The sequence below is a fragment of the Panthera tigris genome, chromosome A1 (assembly GCF_018350195.1).
Source record: "Panthera tigris isolate Pti1 chromosome A1, P.tigris_Pti1_mat1.1, whole genome shotgun sequence".
In the NCBI taxonomy this organism is placed as follows: domain Eukaryota; kingdom Metazoa; phylum Chordata; class Mammalia; order Carnivora; family Felidae; genus Panthera; species Panthera tigris.
Window position 1 is genome coordinate 156,451,464 of NC_056660.1, and position 20,353 is coordinate 156,471,816.

At 39.9% G+C, this 20,353-nt stretch overlaps 1 protein-coding gene across 4 annotated transcripts in view; it reads left to right on the top strand.

The window, feature by feature from the left end:
- The first annotated feature begins 3,070 nt into the window (after positions 1-3,070).
- Positions 3,071-20,353, top strand: part of FAM81B (family with sequence similarity 81 member B) — a 54,598-nt gene continuing 37,315 nt past the window's right edge. Inside the window, exons 1-3 of one of the 4 annotated variants that reach the window (XM_007078930.3) lie at positions 3,071-3,189; positions 3,860-3,957; positions 7,537-7,601. In XM_007078930.3, the coding sequence (XP_007078992.3) occupies positions 3,180-3,189; positions 3,860-3,957; positions 7,537-7,601 (173 nt within the window). In that variant the 5' untranslated portion in view covers positions 3,071-3,179. Of the gene's footprint in view, positions 3,190-3,843; positions 3,958-6,925; positions 6,998-7,536; positions 7,602-20,353 lie in introns of those variants that run through there. The other 3 variants (XM_042990237.1, XM_042990241.1, XM_042990245.1) reach the window with 3 other exon arrangements.

Here is a 20,353-nt window from a genome sequence, read left to right on the forward strand (position 1 = left end):
GTGTGTGTGTGTTTGTGTGTGTGTGTGTGTGTGTGTGCACGCCCGCAAAGACAGAGACAGAGAGGTTGAGATTCCTTTCTATTCCTATAAGGCCATCAATCCTATCAGGTTAGGACCTCACCCTTATGACTTCATTTAACCTTAAAGTCCTTATCTCCACATAGGGTCACATTTGAGGTTAGGGCATCAACATATGAAGGGGATGGAAGAAGTAGGGGAGACACAGTTTAGACCACATCAAAGAGAGAAATTAGAATGAGAAAAATAAAAACACTTTCAGGGAGTTTTCCTGTCCACAAAAGGTAGAGGGAGTGGTAGTTGATATATAGGATTGAAAGAAGGTTGTTTGTTTGTTTTAAGGTGGATAGAAGGGGGGGGAAATGTGTTTGTATACTGATGGAAATGATCTAGCAAAATGGGAAGCCGGTCCTTGAATAGTTGAGAGGGAGTAGGACCTAAGGACAACTGGGGGATAGGCCTGAACAAGGAACACAGATGGCTCATTCCCTGGAAGAGGAGTGAGGGCAAAATTTTTGGACAGAGATGCACGTGGGTCTGTAGATGTAGCATGTGGGCTCATCAAAATTCTGTTCCGATAACTTCTGTTTTCTTGATTACATATAAAGGAAAGGTCATGAGCTGAGAGTGAGGATGGCAGCAGCCGATGGCAGTTTGAGTGCAGAGGGAAGGTAAGAGAGTCATCTAGAAGAGGAGAGTCCTGTGGAGAGGAAATCCAATATAATTGTGAGGGAGCATTAAGGACTCCCTTTGCATTGAGCATCCTTTACAATGGAAGTCCAACACTTACAGCTTAGCAGAATCCAGTATGATCATCGCAGGAGGGCTGTACACAAGGCTAAGGGTTAGCCGCCCTGGGGTCTGGTCAGTCAGGGTTTCACCATCCGCGTATGTGAGTCAATCTCTCTGAACCTCCTTGCATTTTAATCTGTAAAACTGGGATATTCGTGTCTGCACTGCCTTCCTCAGAGGATTCAAGAGATGGCACCTGAGGAACATCTTCTAAACTGTGAAATGTTCAGCACAACAGAGATTACTAGAAAATTGTCCTGATATACTGAGCTTGTTAGAATAAGATATTTTCTTTAAATTTTTTTAATGTTTATTTTTTGAGAAGGAGACAAAGCGTGAGTGGGGGAGGGGCAGAGAGAGAGGGAGACATAGACTCTGAAGCAGGCTCCAGGCTCTGAGCTGTCAGCACAGAACCGAACGTGGGCCTTGAACTCACAAACCGCGAGACCATGACCTCAGCCAAAATCGGACACTTAACTGACTGAGCCACCCAGGTGCCCTGAGAAGAAGACATTTTCTTTACGTATGTGTGAAAACTTGTAAAAAATAGGAAATCTAGTTTTATCGCGTGAAAGATGCCCCTAGGGTTGTGTCGTGCATAGCACACAGTGGTTGTCTCCACTGACCCTCAACACTCACCAACCCCTTTAACTGCCCACCACATCACAATTATTTCTTTATGCCTATATTTAGAGTTATATCAGAATATAATGTCATTTTTAAGTTTTAAGATCTAAACTGAATGTTATTGGTTTTTGTGCTTTTGGGCTCTACTCTCAGTAGGCCTGGATTAGAATAGATCTTAGAAGATTACTGCCTTCTAGGAAGGATTTTGCATACACATTGGTCAGGTGGGAATCCAGTGGTACAAATATCCTATTGCACTGCTATGTTAATAACCAAGCAACCATTTAGAGAACAAACAAATTAGATTCTTATTTCATTGGAGTCCATTTTCCTAGTCAAGTGCTATCGACTAAAAGCTGAATTTAAGGAGGGAGAGAACCACAAAAAGTTTCTTAGCAAGGTCAAATCCAGTTTTCCTTTCTCACACAGAGCCTGTATCTATTTCTTGGATAATTGCCACCTTGAGAGATAATTACTAATAATAGCTACCTTTTAGTGAATTCCCAGTCTGGCACTCAGCTGAGTACTTTAAGTGTATCATTGCGTTTAATCCTCAACCACCTTATGAGATCAATATTATTAGCTCACTTCACAGATGAGAAAACTGAGTCTTGAAAAAGTGAAGTCATTTTGCCCAAGTAGCCAGTTGGTTGAGGAGTCAGGGTTCTAACCCACTCTCTTGGTATCCATAGCCATTGACTCTCACTCATGGTGTGCCATTTCCCTTGGTGCTTGATAAAATGATGATTAGGATGGTGTAATGAGCTGTTTGGACAGCTTACAAACCACGAAATACTGTATTTCTAAGTGTTGAGGGCTAAGCACTAGAAGACATACCCCTGAAGCAAAAAATCATAGGCAGTATTTATCTGTGGGATCTAAGTTTGTCATTTGGCATCCTGAACATTATGTGTCCTCAGAGCAAGGCAAATCTGGCACCATAATTTGAAAAGTAACTCAACCAATAATATAATTTCTGTATATGAGGGCCAAGTAGTATTACCAAAATGTACAAATTCCAATCTTAGAACTCAGGAGAATATTTCAGAGCTGAAACAATCAACATCTTGTTGACCAAGTAACCAAGCAAGACTTTCTCTACAGAGCCAAAGTTCAAGATTTTATTTATTAAAAAAACAAAAACAAAAAAACAAAAAGCAAAAAACAAAAAAACTCAAGATTTTAATTTGTTTAAAGCCAGGACCTACCACTCCCGTCATTATTGCTGCATTTTTTTGTGAGACTCCCCCTAGTGGCCTACAAGAGTTAGCTTCCTGAATGAGCACACTTGGAGGAAGACTGGGGAGTATGGCAGCAGTTCATTCTCTTTGTCTATCTAATTTGATGGAAACTAGTCTTCCATCAAATGGGTAGGTGAAATCAGGGGAAGGTGTGAATGTCAGCCTAAAAATAACCACTTTCCATCCAATGAGACCAAGAGGTGAAGGACCTAGTGATTTTATGACAATGAGCACTTTATGACAATGAAAACCCTTGAAGCTCTGAATCCCTGGGGCTTGACTTAAAGTGTGGGGTCAACCCCATTGACATCACAGATCCTTCCTGCAGTCACAATGCTACTGAGCCACACTGGGAAGATGCCCTGGAAACATAAAGACATTAGTCAGATTGTAATCCAGTTTCTTTAGTGCTCTGGCTTTCTGAAAGACAAAACAAAAAGTTCTGCTCCCTTTAAAAAAAAAATCATATCAGCAAAAAATAAAGCCAGGAAATCAAGCATCATGAGTGCAGGTATTTAACCCACGGATTACCCAAGGTCTCTAAATTCTCATTCTTTACTACCTTACTTATATTTCTTATTACATATAAGCAAGGTAATAAATCCCAAAGAAGATCCTTGGGTGGCTTGGGCACAATAGTGTGAGAAATCTTTTCCCATTATTTCATAACAGTTTGATCTAAATGAGTGTGTCTCAACAAAATTTCCTAAATGTCTAATGGAAGTACCTGGGATGATAAATTTTTGTAGCTGACTATGGGTGTGATGGGGGCCTGGTGAAGAAATGATGTAGGGGAGGACAGAAGAGGAGGGTGTAAAACCAATTAGAAGCATCCCTTGGGGCACCTGGGTGGCTCAGTTGGTTAAGCTGCCGACTTCAGTTCAGGTCATGATCTCACCGTTAGTGGGTTTGAGCCCTGTGTCAGGCTGTGTGCTGACAGCTCAGAGCCTAAGCCTATTTCAAATTCTGTGTCTCCCCCTCTCTCTCTGCCCCTCCCTGGCTAGAGCTCTGTCTCTTTGTGTCTCAAAAATAAATAAACATTAAAAAAAAAAAAAAGAAGCCTCCCTGAACTTTTGCCATAGGTACAGAAACTGCCCTTAATTTTAAAGAGAAGATTAACTACCACTGCAAAAATTCACTTGCCTTCGTTCCTGATCTAATGCAGCATTCTGGTTGCCTAGATACAGATGTAAACATAAATGCCTCTCCGACTGCAGAGGAACAGCGGAATGAACCTGATGGCCACCTTCCTGGCTCAGTCAGTGACCAAGAAAAGAAAGCAAGTACTTTTAGACATTCATAGTAAAAATAGAATATTTTGTTCAGCTTCTTTAAAGCTTAGCGTTATTCAGAGAGTTCTAAGGGGTCCTAGAAGTGTTGTTTTTCTTTTCACTCTACCTACATTTCTTATTTGTTCTGCTTTTACAAAGTGACTGATGACAGCACAAGCTGAAAAGAAAAGGGGCCTCAATTTGTGGATACATTCATTGGACTGACTTTTAATAGGCAGGGCTAGGTATTAACAAAATTTGACAATTATTTTTTATAAAGATTCAAAGGAAACTATGATAAATTCGAGATACAGACTTTATCTCTAACATGAAAAAGAGAAGAGCTAAATAGGTTTCTTTTATTGGTACTTGTCATTAATGAAAATGAACATTCAAAGAAGCAGTAGTTTTAGCCCTCATCAGTGGATGAAGCCTCTTGTGATAGAAAGAGCACTGGAAAGCTAGCACAATATCAATATCAAACATTGATCTTTGGTATCTGATGGCTGTACCATACCCAGGCTGTGTGACTTTTAGCAGTTACTTAACTTCTCTGTTTCCTCTTCTACAAAATGGGCTAATTAGGCCTAACATACAAAGATGTGAGATTTGAATGAGCCCTAAGAAAAAGGGCTTAGCAAGTAAAAGGGACTCCATCAATAGCTATATATAATTATTATCATCATCTATAGGATCCTGAGCAAGTCCACTACTTCTCTAATCCTCAGATTCCTCACCTATAAAAATAATCATCTTAGGGGTGCCTGGGTAGTTCAGTTGTTCAAGGGTCCGACTCTTGGTTTGGGCTCAGGTCATGATCTCATGGGTTCGTGAGTTTGAGACCTATGTGGGGCTCCTTGTGGAGCCTGCTTGAGATTATCAGTCTCTCCTTCCTTCTCTCCCTGCCCCTCCCCCACTCACACTCTCTCACACTCTCTCTCTCAAAATAAATAAACTTAAAAAAACAATAATCATTGTAAATTTTTCTGTGATGAAGTAGGATCTCAGTAACTACAATTCCCACCTTATAGGACATCATATATGTGAAAGGTTTTTTTTAAATTTTTTAATCTTTATTTATTTTTGAGAGAGAGACAGAGTGTGAGCAGGGGAGTAGCAGAGAGAGAGGGAGACACAGAATCCGAAGCAGGCTCCAGGCCCTGAGCTGTCGGCACAGAGCCTGACGTGGGGCCTGAACCCATGAACCGTGAGATCATGACCTGAGCCGAAGTCGGATGCTCAACCCACTGAACCACCCAGGCACCCCTATGTGAAAGTATTTTATAGGCCATTAAGCCATAAAGGATCATAGCATTTTAAGGTATTCTTATAAAGCCGATGAAAACTGACACACATAAAAAATCCCATGTTGTTCCTGAGAATTGTTAATATAATTACATTCTTGCTTGTAGAAATAGGGATGAAACAGAGCTGACTCTTATATTCAATTACCAAAGATATAGAAATTTACATATTACCTTAGATACATCAAAAATTGCAGAGAAGAAAGAGGAAACAGATATGTCACAATGTGCTCTATGTAAGTAGTACAATTACAATAAGATTTCTTTTTTCTGTAACTTTTACTTTTCTATATTTTCCCAAATTCTTCTCCATTATCAGGTTTAATATTTATTACTTTAAAAGTATGTGAGTTGAGGGGCGCCTGAGTGGCTCAGTCGGTTAAGCGTCTGACTTCGGCTCAGGTCACAATCTCACAGTCTGTGAGTTTGAGCCCCACATCGGGCTCTGGGCTGATGGCCCAGAACCTGAAGCCTGCTTCCGATTCTGTGTCTCCCTCTCTCTCTGCTCCTCCCCCGTTCATGCTCTGTCTCTCTCTGTCTCAAAAATAAATAAACGTTAAAAAAAAAATTAAAAAAAAAATTAAAGTATGTGAGTTGTGTTTTTAAGAGGTGCTATTTACAGTTTTCAAAATAAGACTTAAAAATTAATAATATAAAAGTAAAAAATATATATCCAATTGTTTCACTTGAGAAGGGGGAAGGAAACAATAGACCAGTAATTTAGTGTCCTTGGACACAATAGTCACAGACTCTTTCATCCCACAAAAGGGAATGAAAGAACTACCAGGTGCCAAACATGTAAGGCCCAGGACCAGCCAGTTGCTGAGGAAATACCACAGACTCCCTCACACAGGCCAGGACAGCCATGGCAAGGTGAGAAAGGAAGAGCTGGCACAGGTCGGGAGCCCAGGACCCAGCGCTGTTCCAGCTCAAAACTGGAGTCAAAACACAAACCAGGGCAGAAGGCCAGTCATGTTCTCTAGGGAGTTAGGATGGTTTCCATAACATGGATACCTGAGTGCCCTGTGGATCAGTGTATATACATCCTCTAGGGGAAGACTCAGCTTCAGGCCATCAGACCCATTGCAGACTCCATTCAGCAAAGGGGAGGCAGGGCCTACAGCACTATCATGGCGATCACTGGCTCCATTCTGAGCATCCTCGAGCCTGTGCTGGTTGACCAATATCAAGTCAGCAGGGTCAGAGGAGCCTATCGTCAGGATTCTTTATTAGCTTCCTTGATAATACATTTCTTTCTTTTTCTTTTTTCTTTTTTCTTTTTTCTTTTTTTTTTTTTAAGTTTTATTGGAGGGGAGAGCTTTCCAATTAAGTCTCTTAGGCCCTACATCAAGAAGTAAGACGTGGTAATTCCTTAGGCATTTGCAAAACGAATGATTCCTGTATGTAGGTCTTAAATTTTACTCTGCTCACCATTACAGTATACAATAATATAAACCAAGACAAAATATCCCAGGAAAATATTTTGTTTAAGTTTTAAGCAGAGGTGGAATACTACTCATACTCTCCCTATTGAATCCAGTTCAGTGACGGGCTATTAAAATGAACATAAATCTGTGTCCTGTTTTTAATCTTAAAAATAAAGAACATTAGAGTTTAAAACAGTTTTAGCATATGCCAAACAATGAGTGCATTTGGTGAACTCTCTCCTCCCAGAAATGCTGCAATATTATGAACTTTGATGCAGTGGAACTTTCTTTCTAGTAGCACCATGTTATTGAATTAGGTAAGTGTTCATACAGTCAGCTCTATTTAATACTAGTAAGTAATGTACATAACTGTGCTCTACTTTTATTTCTCGTTGACTATAATAATCTGACATCCAGGTTTCCTAGAAAACAAAGTTATCTGGATAGACCAGATTTCTAGTTTTGGAGTTTGTTTTTGAAAATTAGCTGATTCCCCGCAGAAATTGGTATGATGGAATAATTTACTCTGTGAGAACTTCTTTAGTAACTCAGCCAATAATCACTGGATATTTCACTTTAAAAATTTTCTAAGAATAATCCATGGTTTGACTTGTCTAAAAATTTTTTTCTGACTGTGATACCAATCTATGAAATGCAGCTCTCTAGTATCTTTCCAGAACTTGACTTTGGTTTTAGTCTCCAGAAACACAGATGGGACATGTGCAAGTTTAACTGGGCTGATAGTCTATGGTATATATTTTGTTTAAAACTAAAATATTTATATAAAAATAATATGGATAAGACTTCCGTATAAAGTAGATGATGATACATTTTAAACCCGTGACCTTTATTTTAGGTAAGATTATCTCCAGCCACAATGTCAGCTAAGAATTCTACGGATCTAGTTGAATATGTTGACAGGTAAGTTGGTAAATTACAACGTGTTTTAACTACTTACTATATTTAGTGATTCAGCTAGAGATTCAAGTGCCTGAATGAGATGTTTGAGTTCATCTAAACTAGTTCTCTGCTTTCAGAAGAGACACATTAAATCATGTCAGAAGATGAACCTCTCTATGCTATTCCTTTCTGATTCAGAAAACAAGCCAGTTTTATTTTATTAATTTATTTAAAGCCTCCTCTTTAAATAACTTCCATAGGTTCCTATAGATTATGAATAATGCCACACGAGTGACATGAAAAGATTGATATAGGTACCTATGACTTTCAAAGTAAATCAATAAATCTATTAACAATTTCATGATTAAAACTCAGAGAATTTGTAAGTATGTTAAATTAATCATCAGAAAATTTTGTTTCTGCTGTCCAGTGCCACACCTGGAGCTCATCCAGGGAAGGACTGCAGAAGAGGGTCTACTCTGGGGACTTGGAAATAGGACATATTATTAATGAAAGTGCAATGTCCAAAAGATCCTAGAACTCTAGTTTGTAAAGGTGGGATCACAGAGGCAACGCATATTTGTTTGAATTGTTTTCTATTTTGTATGTCAGGAGATTTGGTCTGATGCAACAATTAATGCTTTTAGGACACTTGGGATTTAGTCTCGGGACTTGCACTAATTGTCTGTATGACCTCAATCAGGCCCATCATGTGTCTTGGCTTTAGTTCTTTCATTTGCCAAATGAAGAGGTTTGATTAGAAGCTCTTAGGACCCACTATAGTTTTTAAAAAATTCTGGTCATAAAATATACATTATGACAAACAAGAAAAATTATCAAACAAAAGAAATGATCAAACAACATGAGAAAAGTCTAAATACTGAATTTTCATTTTTTTAAATTACCTTTAACAATGAAGATGATAAACAATTTTTGAAGATGACAAACATTTTAAATTCACTGATTTTTTATCACAGTCTGTTCACATGAAGGATTTTCCTGATCCTTTGCCAATCGAATGAACACACCACACAGAGTTCAACCACAATATTTCAGCCCCTCTTTTCATGCTGCCCATAACTTGTACTTGTTTATGTGACAATAAGGTCATAATCAAGGGAAAATGAAACCAAACAAGGGAAAAGGATTTTTTAATGTTTAAAAATACAGTATTTGGACAGGTGACATTTTTTCTGAGCTAAGGACAATGATTGTGGTGTGCATAAAAATAATTATTTTACAGGGACATATTAGCTACACTTGCCATCCAAGGAGGAATGGGAGACTTATTCTTACTTGAATCTACACATGACAAATAGAAAATAGAAATCATTCTTCTGATCTGTCAAATTCCAGTATGAACCCACGTGGATTTCTTTAGCCCAGGCTGGTGACCTACATACCAGGAGATGACAGAACAAATTCCTGGAAGACAATGACAAACCTACAAAGAAATTCAAGGAAATTTTTGCCCTTTCTTGGATTCCAGAGAAACTAAAATTAAGACAAAAGGGGAGAAATATTATGTAATTCAAAGCAAAAGTATAATGAAGATTATCTGGTGCCAACATTCATTTCTCCCTTGATCTCCTCCAAAACCCCTCTCTTGCAGTCTAAGCCATATATCTATAACTCCTAGGTACCACCTAAGATGGTTGGGTTTTTTTTGTTTTGCTTTGTTTTGTTTTGATCTTTCCCTTCTAATCTCCCAGAGCAGGCTGCAAGCTCCCGAAACGCAGGGACTAAAGGATATTATGCTTTCTGATCTCCCCCCCTACAGTAGTAGCCTATCACGGAGTATTGAATATTGATTCCTGCAGAACCATAGTGGACGGACTGAATGGAGAGTCTAGTGGAACAGCTGAATCTTTAAGACTCTGCTTCATGCAGTAGACTCCTGGGTAGCTGATTAACTGGAAAAGCAAGGTGGCACACAGGCATGTCAATAATCAGTGAAGGTACTTCGAACTGACATGCTGACTCCAAAAACATAAACATAAAAAACAATTTAAAAAATAGCTTCATCCTTCAAGTCATAGTATTCATTGAGTGACAACAGATTTATTGATATGCAGAGAGGGTAATAACAGAAGCAAAAGTCATTATGAACTTAAGCTACCAGAATCTATATTACATATTCTCAGAGGTTCTGCCTTACAAATCTATATGGGAATATTTACAGGAAATACTGAAAAAAAAAAAAACAACAAAACCAATAATAACAGCCCCAAAAAAGTGAGAATGAGCAATAAAATGGGTAATACATACCCTAAGAAAAAGGTTTGTCTAGAGACATGCACATTAAAAGACCTGGCAGACCAAACTCTGACAAGGCTCTTCCCAGCCTCAAGCAGTTGGAACAACACCCACACATTATAGTACTTGTTAAATATTAGGTCATATTAATAATCCATGGAACAGGGGGAGGCGGAATGCTTGCAATCATTTATAGGACAAGTACGGTGACATTATATTAAAGGCAGTAAATAATTCTGATTTCCACAATGTGTTCGTGGATTCACAGTGGCAGTGTGGCCAATGCTCATTTAAGCTTCATTGAACAGGAAAGCACCAAAGCCTTTTTTTTCTTTTTCTTCTTTTTGTCCCTGCTGGTGGAAGGATCACCGCATTGAGGCCAGGCGCCTCAGGTCCGCTCTTGGATCTGCCTCTCATTAATTAGCTATGGGACCTTGAGAAAAAGGAAATGCCTTTTCTTTGTGGGCAATCTCTGCCTCTTCTCTAAAATGGGATGGAGTTTTAAGTGATGATGAGCAGCCTGAGTCCCAAGGGCTGTCTGTGTTCAAAATCAAATCCAGATTTCACTTCCAGGATGCAGCTCAGAAAGCTGCCTCTATGTGCTACTTTCTCAACTCTGGCCATAATTTCTCATAAGCATTCTTTTATGTAATAAGGCAAATGGCTAAGATTTAAGAACATGGATTATTACCCCTTGGGATTTAATTTTGAATAAAAAACAAATTCTGCCTATAAATCTCTTTTTATTTTTCTTCAACTGACTGCTGGAAAAAAATTCTTAACACTGAATCAATAATTTCTAAGGTCTCTTCCATCCCTCAAATTCTTTGGTCTTCTAAAACTGGTTATTTCCTTTTATTCACTTAACAAATACTTACTGAGCATTTATTATGTGCTGGGCATTATGTTAGGCACTTAGATAGTCATTAGCAAACAAAACAAAGATCCCTGCCCTCACGGGGATTCCATTCTAGCAGGAGGAAGGGACACACATTGTTAGATAGCCTGTCAGGGCAGGCCTCACTGAGACATCAGATGTGAGCAAAAACTAGGAGATGAGGGAGTTGGCCATGTGGACATGTGTGGGAAGAGTAACGTTTCCAAGGCAGGAACCTTCCCGAGGTGTGGCTGAAAAGGCAAGGGGGCAAAGATGGCTGGAATAAAAAAAAGAGGGAAGTATAAACTTGAACCACCATGCCCCCTGGGCCAGGGAAATGAAGTTGTTTGTTATGGAGGAGTTGTCCAGTACATATCTCAGAAATTCTCTCAGGAGTACAGTTTGGGAAGATGAGGGGTCTGGCTGACAACCAAAGAATGGTATTTAAAATTGGGATACATAAAACTCTAAGTGAAATAGGCAAAAGCATACATGATTGATGATTTCTCCTTGTGAGTAGGATATGGCATTCAGGGCCTGTGGAGTATTTATTTTCAAGGTTTATTCAAGTATTTATTTCAAGGTTTTCTCTTACTACCATTTTATTGTATTGTGATGCATTTCTTTTCTTGGTACAAGATGATGATAGATATTTCACATTACAGTACAAAAGAAAGGAAGACAAAACACTGTTGGTTGAGCTTTCTATGGGATAGGTCATGTTAGGTTTGAGGACTTTCTGGTTTTGTTTTGCAACATCATATCCATCATTGAGGGCAACCAGCTCCCAGGTGAGAAAGCTCAAAACAGTCTGGGCAGCTTGGGAAGGAAGGGATACATGGGGCACTCTGGGTTCATTAGCAAGGTTTTTTATGATCTGGCAAACCCTCTTGCACCCTGCACAACTCCCTGGTCTCACTGACCATATTTGTTGTTAAAGAGTCCAGTTCTTAGTCCATGTTAATCTTCTCATTTAATCCTCTCAATAACCCTAACAGCGGCATAGTGTCACTATTTTAAATATGAAGACCCTGGGGTTCAAAGGAGTCAAATATTTGTCCAAGTGCACATAATACTATGACAGAACCAAGATTCTAATCCAGAAATCTATGTCTAAGTTATTCCAAAGCCTGTTTTCTTAACCACCCCTCTATCCACATTCCCTGCCAGCTATCCTCTCAAGACACACACACACACACACACACACAGACGTTTCACCTCCAGCCCATCCCTGGACCATAGAAGACGTGATTCAACCATAGATTTCTGATCTTCCTCCACTAGGGCCCCTCTGGGAGGAGTGGCCAACCTGGACTCACAGCATCCTAGCTGTGCCTGGGAGGTGCTGCCATCAGCCACAGTGCAGTCTCTTATTCCTCTCTAGCATCTACTCACTGCCTGCCCCACAACCTGTGATGGGCAAGACTCTGGCTGTGGGTGGACACAGCTACAGGAATTGGGCACAACCCACAACACCCACATATTGCTCAAGGCAGGGCCTGCCCAGATGAAGTTCCGTCCCTCCCACCCCAGGAGGCCCCCTGGATTCCCGCCACACCTATGAGCTTCTGCTCAAGTCTGAGAAATGCAATGAGGTCAGGTTGAGCCAGACTCAGTTCTCTAGAGCAGAGAGGGAGCCCCTCCAGCCTCTGGGCTTCAGTGAGGATCCTTAGGATTCCACAGTGAGATGTGAGCCAAGCAGAGGAAAGGTAACTGGTAATTACATAATGTATTCTGAGGTAACACAATATAACAGGAAGAGCTACTAAGTAGTCTAAGCAAAGCTGCTGTGATGTAGCAAAGAGTCAAAGAAGCAAATTAAAATATTTCCCAGCTGAGTGACTGACAATCTCCAAGTCTCCGTTTCCATCTGAATTGAGAAAAATTTTACCTATGCCATGGGGGTAGTTGTGGGGATGAAATGAAATGATGTATATAAAAATGACACGTCAGGGGCACCTGAGTGGCACAGTCTGTTAAGCATCCAACTCTTGATCTCAGCTCAGGTCATGATCTCACAGTTCGTGAGAGCAAGCCCCCCATCGGGCTCTGTGCTGATGGTGCGGAAACTGCTTGGGATTGTGTCTCTCCTTCTCTCTGCCCCTCCCCAACTTGTCCTATCTCTCTCTCAAAAATAAATAAATAAACTTAAAAAAATTGTTTAAATGACATGTACACTATAAGCATTATATAAAAATAAGACTGTGTAATAATAAATTCCTTACATTTCTCCATGGCTAGGAACTCCCCTTAAATAACTTACCATCTGTATTAGTTTCCTAGGGCTTCCATAACACAGTATCATAAACTGGGAAGGTTAAAACAACAGATATTTATTGCCTCACATTTCTAGAGGTTAGAAGTCTAAAACCAAGGTGTCATCAGGGTTGGTTTTTTTCTGAGGACTCTGAGGAAGAATCTTTTTCATTCCTCTCTCTTAGCTTCTGGTGACAGCTGGTGATTGCTGGTGTTCCTTGACTTCTAGATACATCACTTCAATTTCTACCACCATTTCACATGGTATTCTCCATATGTCTCCATTTTTACATAGCCATTTTCTTATAAGGGCATCAGTCATATTGGATTATGCCCCACCCTCCCCTCTATGACCTCATCTTAACTAATTACATCTGCAATGACCTTACTTCCAAATAAGATCACATTTTGAGGTACTAAGAATTAGGTCTTCAACATATCTCCTTGTGGGGATACAATTCAGCCCATAATTCCATCTAATAATTACTAATAATTATGGTAAGAACATTTGTATATGACACTTATAGACGTTGCAAAGCACTTCAAGTACATTAAGTAAATTGATGTCCTTCAGTCAATTGGTAGGGCAGGAGTCATGATCTCCACAGGACACAAAGATCTCTCCTCTGGATAACCTAAGAAAGGTTAAAGATAATAAGTGGCAGAGACAGCCCTTGAACCCTGGTCTTCTGACTCCAAATACAGTATTCTTCACCCAGGAGACTGACATAAATAACATGTACATCCCCAAAATAGCAAGGCAATATGGAAAAGTGTCACAAAATAACTACAAAATGCTGTAAGAACTCCAAATATCATCAAAACTACTTGCTAGAGCAGTTTACATACACTTTGCCTATAAGTATAACTCATCATGCCCTCATTCACACAGAGACTCTGGAACACTTGCCAACTGAATGCCTCCCACAAGGAAGCCAATCACAACAGGTGCATCATTAATTCTGTAATTTTAATGAAAATTTTACTAACAAAGTGTTTGCCTCATATAGCATATAACTATTTTGCTAGAAATTATCTACAACCAGTCTCCTTCTCCAGTGTCTCTTGGCCATGTCCTTATTTAGAGTCCTCTCCTCCAGGCTCCTTTAGGCAGACCTCATGCTGGCACAACCCTACTGGCTTTGGTCTGCCTCTTCCCCACTTGTACCCATGAACCTGGAGTTGCCTCCATCTCAATCCTAAAGCATTCAGTCTTGTGTAAAACCCAGAAATGGAGGCTTGTCTAGCTGCCAAAATCCATTCGCCAGGGTGGTTAGAAATAAGCAACAGAGAAACTACAGAAAATATTTTTTTCAATTTCATTGTTCCATAAACTTACAGGTTATTTTTGTGAGGCATCAAAATGTTCTCTAAAATTTCACTTCACGTGTGTGTGTATTGTGTGTGTCGCAGGACTGTATGCACTGAGAATGGAACTAGGCATAGAAGATCTCCCAAAAATGAAAATTTTTTTCAGTTATACTCTTCATTGTTCTAGAAAAGAACTCAAATTTTCAAGTTTCTGCATCTTGAGTATCACAGGCTGACAAAATAGTTATCAGAATCTCCTAAGTAAATTTAGTGCTCGATTCACAAGAACAGAACAGGCAGAGAAGTGAGAGGCTCTAGGTACGGATGCCTCTGCCAGCAACAGCACAGCTGGTACAAGTCACACCGAATCACAGAGAAACAGAACTCAGAGTTTGTGGAAAATCTGTTCAGATTCAGTTGTCAGCTACATAATCAATGATTTATGTAAAGCCCAAATATCTCTCTGAAAAGGCCCCCTGGGAATTCTTTCTCCTGTGCTTAGTAACTCCATCTGGACTAGTCTGGAATATTCAGTCATTTCTTTCCTTTCACAGTTAAATTTAGATGTAAGTCCCACTGATACAATACACTAATAAAACAGTGCTTTCTTTTTTTTTTTTAATTTACTGAAAATTAGAGTGACCACATCTTGTTACTCAGTTTTTAACCATTTGGATGGTCTTTGAAAAATGGTATCAGGAAACTCTCTTAGAAGACTGAGACTATTCATACGTGTGTCTTTCCAGTTGTTGATTTACAAAGGTCAATTGCAAAATAACATTCTCTTTTTTTAAGTTATTTTTGAGAGAGAGAGCACACACACACACACACACACACACATGCGCATGGGAGAGGGGCAGAGAGAGAGAGAGAAAGAGAGACAAAGAGAGAATCCCAAGCAGGCTCCACACCGTGGAACCCAATGCAGGGCTCAAACTCACAAACTGAGAGATCATGACCTGAGCCAAAATCAAGAGTTGGACACTTAACCGACTGATTCACCCAGGCACCCCCATGATATTCTCTTTAGTTATAGTAATGGAAATGGAAAAATATATAAGCTCTGTGTTTATCTTTCAGGAATTGTGTAAATAGAACTAAACAGCATTATTTTGTGCTTCATTAAGCATCATTAAGCTTCATCTTTAATGCTCCATTAAGCATTTTTTATTAACAAAAAATAATAAAACTCCTAATTTATAGTAAACCTTAGGCACAAAAAGGAATGCTTTCCACTTAAATATAAAATAACTTCTAAAAATAAATTTTACAAACTAAAGGAAACTATATATCATATATATAGTTTATATATCAATATATATATGATATATAATCATCAATATATATCAATATATATATTGATATATATATCAATCGATATACATATCTATTGATATATATATCAATATATATCAATATATATCAATATATCAATATATAATCAATATATATATATGATATATATCATATATATCATAAGTCACTTAATGTCCCTATTGTTGCAGGAAAATACATTTGCATAACACTAGGTGCTGCCCTCCTTACTGGGTTCCTTCCATGTGCCAAATAGCAACATCATTGAGGCCAATCATGACAAATGGGACCACAGACTGGCATCTGAGCAGAGGTGGCAGCCTTGTTCCACTGGTCCCTCTGCCACCTTAGGTCTGATTCCTCAAGTTCTTTCTGGACACAATCTTGACACCAGCCAATAAATAGCACACCCAAAGAGTGAGTGAACGGGGGCTCCCCATAACCCTGGGCTGCATTGGTTTTGCCACCCTTACCACATGCTTCTCACATGTTATCTCTGTATTTACAACCACACAGTGAAGTAGGCCTGTTAGCCCCATTCAAGGATGAATTAACTGAAACACTTGGTTGGTCAGTGGTGGAACCTGTATTCTACCATCAGTCTGTCTTGCCTATCACCTTGCTAAATTGCTTCTGACTCTCCATATAACTTGAGAGCTCATATTCTCTATTTCATACCTCAGCACTTTATATATTCTGCCTTATCACTCACTGATCACAAACTGAGAATCACTCACTGATTCACATGACCAGTTTTAAATAAATAAATGGGTTTCAATATTTAGAAGACATAGAATCATCTAAGTGCTTACTTAAAATGTTTATTCTTGGGGCACCTGGGTGGCTCAGTTGGTTAAGCGGCCGACTTCGGCTCAGGTCATGATCTCGCGGTCCGTGAGTTCGAGCCCCGCGTCGGGCTCTGTGCTGACAGCTCAGAGCCTGGAGCCTGTTTCAGATTCTGTGTCTCCCTCTCTCTGACCCTCCCCCATTCATGCTTTGTCTCTCTCTGTCTCAAAAATAAATAAACGTTAAAAAAAATTTTTTTTTAAATGTTTATTCTTGCTCTGTCCCCCTCAACACCCAAGATTGTGATCTAAAAAATCTATGACAGAGCTAAGGAATCTGCATTGTAACAACTTCCCTCCCTTCTCCGCCCCCATGATATTAATTCAATTTTCTTTATGAGAAACCCTGAATTAAACTAAGTTCCTTGAGGGACAGACCATTATCTATTATGCATGGACTAGAGTAGACATTTAGTAAATACTAATAGAGTTTTATTTTAACTGAAATTTTATCGGTAGATTGTTAGATATAGATACAGTGCTTTCAGCTACACAGAACAAAAACTACAACCAAAATGATTAATTCACATTTCTAAAAATCTAGAGTTTAGTTAGAGGCTTAGCATCATCAAGCAAGTGTTTTCTATCCTTTTTTTCCGCTATCTTCTTTTCCCTCATGGTCACAAGATGGCTTCAGAAGTTCCAGACATCACACACAGGCATGACAACATCCAGCAAACAAGAGAGAAGTTTCTTCTTATGTGTTTTTTCTTGAAAGCAAAGAAACATCATCCAGAAACCCCACAATAGGTTTTTCCTTTCACCTGACTGGCCAGGTCAGTCCTACCTAAACCAGCTTCATCTCAACCCAGAAGAATAAGACCACCATGATTAATTTGCCCCCTCCCAAATGACGTGGGTGGTGGGAGGATGAACCAAATCAGGCAGTGGTGGTGCAGGTTGGGGGGTTAACTATCAGGAAGTTAACCAACAATGCCTGACACACTGGGAACATCTAAGAGAACACAAATACTAAATTTTGAGAAGAATGTAGCATAATTTATAAGTATCTGTATAGGATTGATGGCTAAGGACCAACTTCACTTTCCCTGGCACATCCAGGCTGCAGACTGTGGAGAGGTCAGAAAGCAGCACTAGCTCAAGGAAGGTAACAAGTAAATCTGCCGTCTGCCACTAAGCTATGTGTCACCATCAGCAGGGCCTGACATCCTCTTCCCTTCTGCCTGTGACTCATACATCTAATCGACAGAGCACTGTCAGCATGCTGGGGTTTTAGAGAAATGGAATATATATATATATATATATATATATATATCCCCATATCCATTTGGTAATATTCCAGAAGAACATTTTTAAGCCAAATGAGTGGTAGAGGGAATCTAATGAAACCCTTAACAAAGCCTTCTTTGTTCTTAAAATGTGCAGATGACAGGAAAGGGGAACTTCACCCAGGCTGAGGTTATTTTGTACTGCTCAAGAGAAGACACTGTAAATCTTGAAGCTCTAACAACTGTAGTCTTCATTGTACCTTCCTCCACCCCCAATTTCCAACAACAGAGCCTTAAGGGAACAAACAGTACAGCCAGAAAAATCAGTCAATAAACATTTACTGATGACCTACTATGTGTCAGGCACTCTTCTCAGTGTTGGAGGCATTGTGAAGAACAACTTAGATAAAGCACCTGTCCACGGGGAGCTTTCATTCTAGTGATGGAGGGCAGAAAATAAACACAATTAAGATCATTTTAGATAATGACAAATGCTGGGGAGAAGAAGAAATGGGGTATTATGATAGAAAGTGACCTAGGGGAAGACTTGTCTGAGGAGGGGATACTGGATTTGAGACAAAATCAATGAGAAGGAGGCAGCCATGAAGTGACTTCAGGGAAGAGCAGTCTAAGCAGAAAGAACAGCAAGCGCCAAGGCTCTGAACAATGCACTAGTTTTGCATGGGTGAGGGATGGAAAGAAGATGCATGTGGTTGAATGAGAGTAAGCAGATGGAAGAGCAGGAGGAGATGGGGTTGGAAAGGGGAACAAGGATTTTATTCTCAGAAAATGGATAAGCCATTGGAGGGTCTCAGACTTTGAGAAAGACCACTCTAGCTTCCATGTGGAGGATGCACTTTTTGTTCAGATGCAGAAGTAGAGGAGATAATGGCGGTCAGGACCAAGAAAGGAAGAGACAACTAAGGAAAGAGTGTATATGAAGCCTGGGGACACTTCTGTGTGTCCTCACTGCTGCCACTCTATTAGGTCACATGAGTAGCATCAAAGTGAGTCCCCTGCTTATTATCTCTTGGAATTCTAGGAATATAGGAGAGTTAAGCTTAACATTGGATTTTGGAGTCACACAGATGAGTTTCAAAGTTTGACCCTGACATAACTAAGTTGTGTGACCCTTCCTTCTGTCTGATTAATTTTTTTCATTCTGGTAGTCTAAATCACTAGTTCATTCTTCAGCTATTTCCTCCTTCATATTGTCCCATCTTTTTCTTTATTTCAACCATTATATTTTCACTTGTTTACTTTTTTAACATTTTCTAGTTTTTTGTTTTCATTTTGCTAACATCTTCCCTTCTTTTAATGTTTATTAGCCTTTTAAAAAATGTCTTACTGCATATATCTTGGTGTTTATCTTCTGTAGGAATCTATAATCCAGTAGATTATTTGTTGGCTAGTTGGTTTCGGAAGAGACTGTGCTCCTCAAATGTCTTGCTATCTTGGCCTGTGAATTAATTTTCCCCTGGGGGTTTTGGCCAGACCCAGGTCTCCACTGGAGTCCTGTCATCTCCAATAAACTCAGGGGGCTGGCACGGATAAGCCCCAGGCCCAGTAAAACCTCCCCATCCTACGAAATAACTTGTCCTGTCAGGTTTTCACCTTTGTTCCTCAGAAAGAAGTAGCATTAGGAGACCAGTGGCTTTCCCACCCCTGGAGCCTGTGGAGGTAGGAAGGTATAAAAGCAAATGCTGAAGGTCTGTTTTTACCCCAAGCTTTTTGTTACTGTTGTTTGAGGTTCTTACAGGTTTTCTGCCTTGCCTGATCTGACTCTTGAGGACACTTAAACAAGAATCTGAATTTCACACAACTAGAGCAGTTTATCCCAAGGCTATCTAGAAGAAGCAAGAGTAGAAATACAACAGTCCTTCTTCCCCATTTTACCCTCCCACAGCCTTGCTGAATTCTCTCTTGCCCCAGGCCAAAGCGGCCACCTGACTATGGTTGGGTTGCCCAGGAAACAGGCTCTGAGACAGAGATTGGTGAACAGAAGGCTCATTAAGGAGTGCTCTGGGGTCACTGCCAGGAAAGGAAGGAAAAAAAGTATTGTGATACAATTCCACAGGGAGCCATGAAGCTGGGATGGTCCTTCCAACTTGTTCTGAGATAGAGCAAGTGTGCCAGGCCTTTATAGCCATACGTTGACCCATCACTGATTTCACGCTGCCCCAGGAAATGGGCATGGCCTTGAGCAAAGTGACTGTCTTCACCAAGGTGGTTCCCAGAGAAGCTATCAGCTGAGAGCTGTCAGCCAGCAGCACACCCAACACTTAGGAAAATAAGTCCCTCCTTCCTGAAAAGGGAGCTGGGGGGCACATCAGGGCACCCCCTGCACCACCCCACACCCTCACCAGTTTAAAATAGCCCCTGCTGCCCAAGGAGGGCAGTTTTCTAATTTTTCTTTCCAGTCACTCCAAGGTTTTAGGAGGGAGAGAGGATAGAAAACCAGCAGTCATGCTAGCTGAGCATTTTGGTCAAGACCATAGGACACCCAGGAAATTTTACTCCTGAGGAACTGTGTAAACTCATTTCTTTCTTCAGAGTCTGGGTCACAGAACCAAGCAAAGTGAATTCAATGAAGAAAAAAGACACAACAAAGTAGCTTGTCCTTCGAGAGGCTTATCAGTGAAGGGAAAGAGTAATATACTAATGCCAATAGGGGCTATCAGGATT